Below are 12705 nucleotides of genomic sequence, written 5' to 3' on the forward strand. Positions count from 1 at the left end.
CTTTTGGTTAATTAATAATATGTGAATGCATGTACAAGCAAAAGCAAACCAGTACTTTAGAAGTTATGATTAATCACTTATTAAGCTAATAATCAAAAGTCAAACAACTGCAGATTTCAAACTTGTTGGTTAAAGCCTTAAATGCTGTACTGCATTTGGTAAAGCTTTTACATCATTTATAAACTCTAACTGAGTTGTGACTCCACCCCTATTTAATCTAACCTTTAATATTATTTTTTGGTTTAACCCACAAGTATCCTCAACTGAGGCAAGCATAGGACCACTATGATCTACCTACTAAGTATTTAACGTAGCTGCATTTACTCATACTCGAATTCGAGATATCTGCTTAAGCTAGAACAACCTCATGTCAGTTGATATGCGAGTTTATATTTAGTTAGGCCTATTTGATTTATCTGCATCCTAATGTCTGCATTCATTTGTCCCTAATCAACTATACAGACTACATATTTTAAGGAGGTAGAGCAGTTATGAGGCGCTAGCTTCCAACTTTTCACCAACACTAGCAATTTGATATATAACTATCATGACGTTGATCATTTGTCATTCTTTGTAGCCTACGAAAACCACTCTTTCTCCTTTTGTTTCCAATTCCATTCATTCTTTCTTCTTCGTCAACCATTTCTTTTATCAATTATATATATATCCTGTGGAGGAGCCATGTGAGTGGTCCTTTCAGTTCACTAGTTTAAAGGGTGTTGTGATAACGTATGGAGGTTGAGTGCCACTGATACAAAGACATATAACAGTAGGGTCTAGTTCCTACTATAATAGCACACCACTTGTTTGTGATCAGGCTTTGTACAACTAGGCCACTTTGTGAAAATGGATAAGCCATGGTTTCTTCTACCAGGGCTTTTGTTTTTGTCCTCAAACAGTGAAACTTATGTAGTAAGAACCTAATACTCCACCCCTGAGATTCTCATCTACTATAATATGAAGTTAATCATAGGCTTAGTGCTTCCAACTGCTCTCATTCACACACACACACAATTTTATATGTATTTAATGAACAAAGACTAATGAATTGGTATTTATTTGTATAACAATTTCTTAGTCATGTATTCACAAATTATACCTTACATCTGGTTATTAACATTTAACATGCCAGTGAGCTGTATTGCAGGATAATTTAGAAGCAAAGTCAGTGAAGGATGAAAAACCATATAAAAAAAACAATTTTCTTTTGGATGTTGTTGCAGTTGAATTATGTTTGTACTTTTTCTTGGGCCTGGGGCGTGTACAGTAAGTCAAACTCATGTCTGATTTCTATCCTGATCTCTACATGAAATAACTTTTGCTGTGTGAGAAATGATTTTGAAAAATTTAACCGTGAACCAAAACACCTTGTCAAGCTTACACTACAGGGAAACTCAAGTGCCTGCTCTTGCTATTGATTACTAGTTTACATGGGGACAAGGTTTGCTTAGAGAGTAAGGCATGGCTTCCATAGACTACATGCCCAAAACAAACCTTTGTGGTGCAGGCCTCCACTTTTTGCAATCAACTTTTTATTTATGAATATCTCATTCTGAATTATGAGCTGGGGACTGTAGCAGCAGACTTACTCACAGATTACATTATTTATGTATCAGTGAGAGTCTACACCTTCATATGAACCAAAATAAACTTCACATGGCACATGCTAGTAAATTTCTACTTACTACTAGGTTCTCATCAGCAAGAACCCTGCCAATCTCATTCAAAGATCAAATCTTTGTGAATCTCAGTCATTTCAAAAACATGGGAAAAAAAGTACTAATAGACAAAATTTATGAGATGATCCCTATAGCTTGATCCAAATGTGCATACCAAAGGACGGAGTCCATATTTATAGTGTTAATCATCAGTCAAATAAAAATCATAAGCAAGATTCTTTTTTTGAGATTATTCCCTTCTGCACTCGTATTTAAATTTTTTCACAATTTATTGATGTTTCTATAATCGAGGATTTCACGATGAAGAGTGAGATTGAACAAAGAAATAAAATAAGGATAAACATTCACCTGCCAAAATATTCTGATACATATAATCCAAGTAGGAGGAAGATGTACTAAATCCAAATATAAAACTATAAATAGATAGCATAACAAAAAGCATGATCTGGAAAAGCTAGTTCCCATTTTCTTCTTCCTATTACAAGTTATAGCCACATCTGTTCAGAGCATGAGCTTCAAGATTCATCTGAGTCTGTCGCAACAGTTAAAAGCAACTGCTGGTACTGCTTGGCTACACAAATTTCTATTCCTAGCAAGGTGAATGACGATGAGCATGATCAGAAAATGTCCCATGAACAAAAGTAGATTTATTTTCTTGATTTGTTTTGAGTTTTTTATTAGAACACAGCACAATTTTCAGAGTGTCCAGCAAGTCATTCCACAACATTCACCAGCTCGTACTCAATCAGGGACAAGTTATTATCTTCCTTAACAGTGAAACTAGCAGGTTCTGCGACCTCAACACGGCCCCACTTGTCCACAGCGAGTCTCATTGATCCTTTGTACATGTCAATTTTGGCATTCCGCATGACTACAGTGCTGCCCTCCTTCATCAAATCCACTGAAAAGAAGTTGGGACCAAAGAAAGTGTTTATAAACGTTAAGTAATACTGCTAAACTCTAGATATTGTGAAAAGGTAAACAAACAACATTCATGGGCAAGGAGATAAATCTAGGATGCCATCTACTTAAATAATCACATTTTAACATCTTAAATTATATCAGAAAGATTGTTTGCATATCAATCTAATTTGAAAATTCTACATCAAAAATATTATTTAAAATTTGTCATCTACAACAAACATGGAACTTCATTAAACAGAACAATTGATGAAATAGGCATATAGGAATCAATGCCATAGGCACTAGACCACCATGGACAGTTTGGTGGTAAAGAGAACTTTCCTCTTAAAATAACAGAACTCCCACATGGCAGGGAAAAGCAGGGAAGGTGTGATTTTTGTTAGAGAAAATAATTAAAAGGAGAGAAAGAGAGGTTAGGCATCACTCGAGGCGACGGGAAAGGAACGTGTTTGGATCACAATTCATCGTCTGTTGTCAACATATTGCTGTTTTTTTAGGAGCTAGTCTCTGTTGTTTCTATGTAAAAATATCAGTTCCTATATATGATTAAGCCAATAACCACTCTTTGAGCATTCCACACCACATGATAGGTTAAGACTTGCCAAATTTAAGTTCTCCCTTTTTACTTTTTTTGAAAGATAAAATTCTCTACTTTTATGACCAGTGTAGTATCATATAAGAACATTGAACTTTATTTACTAGCAGTTACAGCAAGTCTGCAACGGTTTTAGAACACTTTTAGTACGAAGCGAGGCCTTTTTGTATGTGAACTGATACTGCCTGGATGTAAAAGAAAGAAATCAGTAGGTACAAACTACCACTGAATGCTTGCAACTCATTTTAAACTTCACATCTGTTAATATCTTTTTTCTTTTGATTGCGCGCTTCTCAGCCAGAGTCTAAGCTAAAGTAGGATAAATATATTTTCAAATTTAAGAGCAGACAATCTGGGCAATCTTGCATTTGCATCATTGCTTAGCATTAGCATAGAAAGAGGGTTCCTTTTTTTTCTAATTCTCTTATCTATCTCTCTTAGGGGGGGGGATTCTTCAACCAGTACTTGTTATGTATTCAGAAGGACACGAATCGAGATACAGCTGATCAATAGAAACCAGCACAAATTCACATTTTTTTTCCAGGTTACACTATTTTAGACCCAATTCAACCATTACAGCAATTCTTTGTCAGGGTACAACCCAGAGCATTTGTGCCTATATGCCGGACAGATCAAACTTAGTACTCTGACAAAAGTACTAAAGTATTTGTAAACGAAGTACATGACACGAAGTAAATGCTAGCAACCCTTCTGCTAGCATTTAATACGCTTTGGCTTTTTAAAAAAAAAAAAAAAACCCTCCAATTCAGAATGTATTAGTGAACTATACACCCTTCTTAATTTTCATAATGAATTCAGACAATCACAAAAAATTCAATAAGCTCTTATTTCACATAATCATTCAGACCAACAAAAATAACAACCAAGTCTTATCTCATGGCCTAAAATGCCAATGATCAACAACCAAAGCCTTTTTCCTACTATGTGAGGTCAAGTGCATGAATCGTATCCAAATTTCTCCTACTAGTTTAACTTATAGAGTTCCTTCGGCCTCTATCTCTAATTATTAGATTCTACGGGTCTTCTCTACACATGTCTAAACTTGAAATCACCCAAGACGAGATTCAACCATATTGTCTTCAATTGGAGCTATCAATTTTCTCTCTAATCATCTCATTCCTAATCCTATCTTGTCATATGTGGACATTCATCCATCATAGCATTATTATCAATGCTAAGCTTTTTTGTCGGCACACCAACATTCAGTCGTTCACAACATTGCATGTCTTATAGTTTTGTGGTAAAATCTTCCTTTAACCTTAAGTGGTACCTTTCTGTAACACAAGACACCAAAGCATTCCTCCATTTTATCCACCTTGCTCGAATCTTATGGTTGACATCTCTATTTCACCATCATTTTGTATGATGGATCCAAGATAATTAAACCATAAGACCAGTGTATCTAAGCTAAAATTCTTGTGTCTCATGTTAAACTCGTATTACATATACTTCTGTTTTACTACTACTTAAGAGAAAGTTTTGTGCTTCCAAGGTTTTCTCCATATCTTTAGTATAACTCCAAGACACATGAAAAAAGTATATATGGTGATAACATTTCTTGAATATGTTTAGTTAGCAAATCTAGACCAAAATAAAACAATAGACTCAATGTTGACCATTGGTACAAACCTATAATTGAAACCTTTTGTTCTCACACTACTCATGACCTCCTTATACATATCTTAATTGCTTGAATGTGTCCAATGCTGACTCCTTTCTTCTCCGTAGCCTTCCACAAAACCTCTTCATGAATTCTGTCCTGTCTTTCAAATCAATGAAAACCATGTGTTAATCTTTTTATTCCTCCAATATCACTCCATAATCTTCACAGCAAGTATATAGTTTCTGTGGTCGACCTCCTTGGCATAAAACCAAATTGATTTTTTGTAATAAGTTTCTCTTGTCTCAATCTGTAATTGATTACTCTCTTAAAGCTTCATTGTGTGGCTCATGATCCTAATCTCCCTATAATTAGCACAATTTTGATCATCAAATTTGTTCTGAAAGAAGGGATAGTACTTCTCAGTCATTCAGGGTGCTATTAGACCTTACTAATCACTGTCATTGAACAACCTTGTGAGCCATTGTATACCTTTCTATCCTAGCCCCTTTCATACCTCAATAGGTATATCTAGCCAAGCTGCTTTGTCATTATCCATCCTCTTCAATGCTTCTGTGTCTCAGATTCTTTGACAATTGGGGAACCTTTTTAGGGGCATTTTAGGACTTTCCAGGGCCATTTTAGATCAAACTAGAAAGAACGAAGCTTCATTCTTTATTCAGAATTGCAAATCGGACCGTCTTTGCCCTCTTCTCACTATTCACCGTTCCCTCTCACCTTGTAGCTCCAAAGACTATCCCCTTCTCCAACAACCATCCTTCACTAGCGAACATCCTTCGGTGCTAGAAGATGATATTGAATGATTTCTTATCTAGCTAGGAGTCTAGGAACTCCTATTTCATTTTTAAGCTTGGGTTAAAGCAACTAATTTAAATAGTTCCTTTCATTTTATTAGCATATATTCTTTATAGTACTTTTAAGAAATGTCTATATATATATATATATATATATATATATATATATATATACAACGATTCAATTCGATTCACCTTACTTTCCTTTTGGTTCACAGTACAAAATAAAACACTTGACCACTGTTGTTAATCGCGGACTATAGCAGGAAGCCAAAATTCCGCTATTTCCAACTTCTTAAAGCGGAAAATAGCGGGAAAAGCAGGAAAAAGCGGCAAATAGCGGGTAATAGTGGATTAGCGGTAAGCCAAAAAAGAGCTACGCTATAACCGCTATTTGACAACACTGCATTTGACATATGAACTGTGAACACCCTGTGCAGAATAACAAACGAATGCCCTTCCCACAGCCCCAAAAAAAAACTTCAACAAGAATGTAAAAATCGGATGACAAAAACAACAATATGATACAGTAAGGAAAACTTGTAAAGGATAACTTCATGAATCAAAGTAACACACCTTGATCATTTCTTGCAGTGAATATGACCATTCCAGTCTCATCACCAACCAAACACTCAGCAAGTCGCATTTGACGGGGTTGAGAACCATCAGCACGACCTTTTTGCACCACCATCTTAGTATTGACCACCTTCAAGGTTAAAGTGTGCCCACTGGTCCCTGGGCGAAGCTGATCAACCTTGGTAAACACCGGCTTCCTCAATCCTGGTTTTGAATCTGCCATGTTGAATGCCCTACAAATCCCCAAAACCACAAGAATCTCCATTACAGCAAAAAAACTAGAACTTTCTATGCCTATATAAGATCTTAATACACAAGTAAAAATTGAAGGTTTGGTGCCCACTACTTGTTTCCTTGTACATAAATTTTGAATATGAATCATCACTATACATCTTTATCCAAAATTTTCAGACAAGGCAAAACCAATTTTATCCAACATGAACTAAAAGTACAAATACTAAACTCAATCCATATCAATTACAGTATCACAGAGCATGCATTTAGCACTAACCCCACCAAAAGGGTGTAAGAAAGTTGTGAACTTTTTAATATTCCTAGGTCAAAGCAAGGGGAAAATATTGATAACAATAAGATCCAAATCCATACTAATTTTCCGCTTCAGAAATTCAGATACAAATCAAATTAAAAAAAAAAAAAAAAAAATCTCATGATTGGAACTTGAACCACACAAGAAAAAAGTTGAATTTTTTCAATATGAAAATCGCAAATGAGGTTGGAAAATCGGGGCAATGAAACGAAGTGGTTGAGTAAAGGAGAACATCACCTGGAGATGGAAGTGATGGAAAGAGATGAAACCGAAACTGAAACTGAAACTGAAACTGAAACTGAAACACAAGCGTAAGATCGAGTTTTAAGGAGACAGAGATAAACGAATGACTGGACTCGTGTTTCTCATTATACTCTTTTTCTTCGGTATCAGATAGAAAAAAAAAAAAAAAAAAAAAAAAAAGAGAGGAAAAGATAGAGATTAATAGATAAGATATATGATTTTATTTTTGTATAAGAGGTTAAAAAAAACACCCATACAAAATACCTAACACAACTAAATATGAGAAAACTAGTTTCTATAGCATACGTCAAGAGATGAGAAGTAAGACCCATCAGAGCGTTTTAAACTAGGACAAAGCTATTGAAATGACGAGTCCCGGCTTTGGGCAAAAAAATTTGCACACGCATTGCCCTCTCGCAGAGGGTGGGCAACCCAAACCATCCACTGTCTATCAAACATGTCCATTATATTACTAATGAGGATGCATACACATGAAAGCTCGTAGGTAGAGTCTTGATCGAAGACATGATGAGAAGAGAATCCAAGTAGCAAACAACCTTTTTGTAGCCCCCATCTCAAGTCAAGCACAAGCCAAGGAAAATGGTTCAAAGCTCCGTGTGGAGAATATCATCCTCACCACCAGATTCCATGAAGCCAATGATCCACTCCCCAATGTTATTGCGAAGGCAACCGCCAAAGCCAGCTCGACGCAGGGAACTACCCACACTACCATCACAATTGATTGTAATACCATCATCCGGAGATGAGGTCCAAGAGATAAGCCTCTTCTTGGGGTTCGACGCTGCAACCAGAAAAAGAGTTTGATACAGACGAAGACATTAATAGCGGATCATAAATGATTTTCGATCACCATTCACCACCTGAGAGTCGGATCGTGGGATCTTGACTTCATGGCGGAGATTTCACAAATCAATCAAATTTTGGTCTAGATGAGCTTTGCCTAGTCTTGGTTTAGAATTTTATGGGGAAAATTGCTTTTGGCTTTAGCTTCCGTTGTTGGCAGGCCAATAAAAGTTGATGAAAAAGACTTACAAGTTAATAAGGGCACATTCACTAGGACTGTGTTGAGATTGATCATATTAGATTAGTTGTTAGAATTGACCCCAAAAAAAAAAGGATTAGTTGTTTGAAAAAATTGGATTTGGGACAATATTACAACTTTGTTAAACTTAACGTGGATGAAGTTTTTCTCCAAGCTCTGGTGAGAAGAGAGTTGGAGGGTTGTCCAAGATGAGATGGCGGTTCTATGGTTTTATTTCGGGCCATGGAGGTTCATTGGTAGCAAAGTTTGAGTTTGAAATCTAGTTCTGAGCTTTTGTAGGAGAAGAGAGTTCAAGTTTCTTAATGTGAAATTGTCTATTTGGAAATAATCTCACTGATTAATGATATAATCAGCTTAAGTTTCACAATTTAAGCATCAAGTGATAGTCAACTCATTGGACTGAGACTCTCGAATGTTAAGTTCTACCATGCCCATAAGGAGGCAAATGCTGTATCGGATTGGCTTGCAAAGCATCGAATTGGTGTAAATGAAGATACAAGTTCTCATCGTCAAGAACCCTGCCAATCTCATTCAAAAATCAAATATTTTTGAATCTGTCATTTCAAAAACATGGGGCAATGTACCAATAGAGAAAAATTATGAGATGATGCCTAAAGCTTCATCCACATGTGCATACCAAATGATGGAGTCCATATTATCAGTGTTAATCATCAGTCAAATAAAAATCACAACCAAGATTCTTCTTTTGAGATTACTCCCTTCTGCACTTGCATTTAAAAAAATTCACAATTTGTTGATGATTCAAGCAATCAAGGATTTCATTTCCATGCACATCTTTTATGAGATATACCCTTGACTGGGCATAAAGATAACGATGAAGAGTGAGACTAAACAAAGAAATACAATAAGGATAAACACTCACCTGCCAAACATATAATCCAAGTAGAGGAAGATGTACTCAATCCAAATATAAAATCATAAATAGATAGCATACAAAAAGCTTGATCTGGAAAAGCCAGTTCCCTTTTTTTTCCTCCACTTACAAGTTATAGCCATCATCTGTTCAGAGCTTGAGCTTCAAGACCCATGTGAGTCTATTGCAACAGTCACAAGCAACTGCTGGTACTACTGGCTACACAAATTTCTATTCCTAGCAAGGTGAATGGCGATGAGCATGATCTGAAAATGTCCCATAGACAAAAGTAGATCTCTTTTCTTTCTTGATTTGTTTTGATTTTTTATTAGAACAGAGAACAAATTTCAGAGTATCCAGGAAGTCATTCCACAACATTCACCAGCTCGTACTCAATCAGGGACAAGTTATTATCTTCCTTAACAGTGAAACTAGCAGGTCCTGCGACCTCAACACGGCCCCACTTGTCCACAGCGAGTCTCATTGATCCTTTGTACATGTCAATTTTGGCATTGCGCATGACTACAGTGCTGCCCTCTTTCATCAAATCCACTGAAAAGAAGTTGGAACCAAAGGAAAGTGTTTATAAACGTTTTCAAAAATACTGCTGAACTGTAGATGTTGTGAAAGGATAAGCAAACAACATTCATGGGCGAAGAGACAAATCTAGGATGTAATCTACTTTAAATAATCACATATCAACCGCTTTAATTATATCAGAAAGATTGTTTCTATATCAATCTAATTTGAAAATTATACATCAAAAATATTATTTAAAACTTCATTTAACAGAACAACTGATTAAATAGGCATGGATCAATGCCATAGGCACTAGCTGACCACATGGACAGTATAGTGGTAAAGAGAATATTCACTCTGAGAATAACAGAACTCCCACATGGCAGGGAGAAGCAGGGAAGGTGTGATTTTTGTTAGAGAAAATAATTAAAAGGAGAAAAGGAGAGGCATAGGGGAGGTAGGCATCACTCGAGGCAACGGGAAAGGGAATGTGTATGGATTAGAGCAATCATATCCACAAAGGTTTAACATTATCATACAAACATTAGTGTACACTGTACACTAAAATCGATATTAATAGGACAAAGTAGCATCAAAATCCTATTAATTGAGATTCTATATTATTTGGCATGATTAATATTATTTACTATACAACAGATGAACCTTTATAAAATCCATTGTCTCACGCTATTTCAAATTATGATATCCATTTGATTTCCAAATTTCCATATATAAGTAATAGTATATGAAAATTGGAACACTCCTACCAGAACCAAAAACATTAATCAAAGGGATGAATTAGGAGGAGGCTCTGAAGCGTAGATTAATGAACCAATGTGATTTTCTGCTTACAAGAGAATCACTAGATTCAAGCTATTCAGAAATTTCCTTCTCTTTTGGCTCTTTGCCATTGGGTTGAACTGAAAAGCCCCAAATTGGATATGCATGATCGCATGATAGTATGATACAACTAGCTTTATCATCTTTTTGTACTTTTTCTTCCAAACCTAGATGTGTAAGGTCTTATCTCTTATGATAACTTTTAGGTTATGTTTTACAGTGATGGAAAGGGGTGAAATGGTGAGAATAGAGTCATAATAGGTTCCGGGATTGTTTAAAATAGGATGAAATGAAAATGAACACTAAGGGGTGCATTCCATTCAATATTCACTCATTCTTCCCCTCAATACAGGTGGAATGAGATGGAACAAGTCTTTTTACCCACTCAATCATTAAAATACCCAAACAAGGGAATGATAACTTATTCCTCCATTCCACTGTGCATTAGAGTAACATCCAAAGATCACCTTAAGGTTACCGAATGCTGTTACACTGAATATTGCCACATATTTAGTCAAGAGATCTTAGATTGGTTCACAAATGCTAAACCTGCAAAAGATACATTTCTTTTTTTTCTTTGACTTCTATAAAAACTTGATGCAAAAAGTTTATATGGCTGTAGTGTATTGCTACAAAATGTTATGGATGTGTCAAATAGGACCTTCGTGGGTCTAAAACCCAGAAAAATACAAAACCATCAACTACCCAAATTCAACTCCTACTAGATAGAAATTTGGTAATTTACTTTTTACTACATTAGTGTAAAACTTATTACAATGATGCATTAAACCATGAAAAGATATTTAGAGGCAAACAACATATCTTTAAACTTAATACATGAAGAACTCTATGGCAAACCATGATTCATGCAGCCAACCCCACCTAGAGCAAAAAGGCTTGATGGTGATGGTTATCGTTATTGTTATCACTGTTAACGTCATTATATCGAAGGCCATATGCAATAATAAAGGTAAATTTGGGTTAAAGCAACTATTTTAAATATTTTCTTTCATTTTATTGGCATATATTCTTTATAGTATTTTTAAGAAATGTCGTTATATATTTACAATGATTCAATTCGATTCACCTTACAAATCATCCTTTTGGTTCACAATACAAAATAAAACACTTGACATATGAACTATGACCACCTTGTGCAGAATAATAAATGAATGCCCTTCCTACAGTCCCCCCCAAAAAAAAAGTTCAACAACAACGTAAAAATATGATGACAATAACAACAGAAGGAAAACTCGTAAAGGATAACTTAATGAACCAAAGTCACAACATGCACATACCTTGATCATTTCTAGCAGTGAATATGATCATTCCAGTCTCATCACCAACCAAACATTCAGCAAGTCGCATTTGACGGGATTGAGCACCATCAGCACGACCTTTTTGCACCACCATCTTAGTATTGACCACCTTCAAGGTTAAAGTGTGCCCACTGGTCCCTGGGCGAAGCTGATCAACCTTGGTAAACACAGGCTTCCTCAATCCGGGCTTTGAATCTGCCATGCTTAAGACCCTACAAATCCCCAAAACCACAAGAATCTCCATTAAGCCAGCAAAAAAACTTGAACTTTGCACACTATGCCTATATAAGATCTTAATATACAAGTCAAAATTGAAAGTTTGATGACCACTACTGGTTTCCTTGAACATAAATTTTGAAAAATAAATGTCACTTTATACATCTTTATCAAAAAAATTCAGCTAAAGGAAAACCCATTTTACCCAACAGGAATACAAATGCAAAACTCAATCCATATCAATTACAGTATCACAGAGCATGCAATTAGCACTAGCCACACCTAAAGGGTATAAGAAAGTTTTGAACTTTTTAATATTCCTAGGTCAAAGCAAGGGGAAATTATTGATAACAATAAGATCCAAATCCATACTAATTTTATGATTCTATTGAACACGCTTCATAAATTCAGATACAAATCAAATTAAAAAGAAACTCTCATGATTGGAACTTGAACCACGAAAGAAAAAGTTGAATTTTTCAATATGAAAATTGCAAATGAGGTTGGAAAAGCAGAGGAAGGAAACGAAGTGGTTGAGTAAAGGAGAGAGGAGAGAAAGGGGAAGGAGATTGGAACATCACCTGGAGATGGAAGTGAAATTGCTGTGAGGGGATGGAAAGAGATGAATCCGACACTGAAACGCAAGCTTAAGGTCGAGTTTTAAGAAGACAAAGACAACGACAAAATCCTTATTACTCCCTCCGGTCCTATTTATAAGCAGCAAAAAAAAAAAATTCACATAGTTTAAGAAATGTAGTTAAACTAGATAAAATGCATTAAATTTGTCTTGAATCAAAATAAACTTCCAAAATTACCCTTTGTTATTAGTATTGGAAAGTGGAAAAGAGAGAGAATAATTAATGAGGCACATTTT

General features: G+C 35.6%; 2 protein-coding genes across 2 annotated transcripts; both read right to left on the reverse strand.

The window, feature by feature from the left end:
• Positions 1 to 1992: 1992 nt before the first annotated feature.
• Positions 1993 to 7160, reverse strand: LOC130740006 (uncharacterized protein At4g28440-like). The gene is made up of 3 exons (XM_057592491.1): positions 6995 to 7160; positions 6211 to 6443; positions 1993 to 2580 (listed from the first exon to the last, which is right to left on the reverse strand). The coding sequence occupies exons 2-3, from the start codon at positions 6431 to 6433 to the stop codon at positions 2393 to 2395; spliced, it is 411 nt and encodes a 136-aa protein (XP_057448474.1). The 5' UTR covers positions 6434 to 6443; positions 6995 to 7160; the 3' UTR covers positions 1993 to 2392.
• Positions 7161 to 8958: 1798 nt separating this feature from the next.
• LOC130740007 (uncharacterized protein At4g28440-like) lies at positions 8959 to 12527 on the reverse strand. Its single transcript, XM_057592492.1, has 3 exons — positions 12413 to 12527; positions 11595 to 11827; positions 8959 to 9489 (listed from the first exon to the last, which is right to left on the reverse strand). The coding sequence occupies exons 2-3, from the start codon at positions 11815 to 11817 to the stop codon at positions 9302 to 9304; spliced, it is 411 nt and encodes a 136-aa protein (XP_057448475.1). The 5' UTR covers positions 11818 to 11827; positions 12413 to 12527; the 3' UTR covers positions 8959 to 9301.
• Between the last annotated feature and the right edge of the window lie 178 nt (positions 12528 to 12705).

This window comes from Lotus japonicus, chromosome 2 (assembly GCF_012489685.1).
Source record: "Lotus japonicus ecotype B-129 chromosome 2, LjGifu_v1.2".
In the NCBI taxonomy this organism is placed as follows: Eukaryota; Viridiplantae; Streptophyta; class Magnoliopsida; order Fabales; family Fabaceae; genus Lotus; species Lotus japonicus.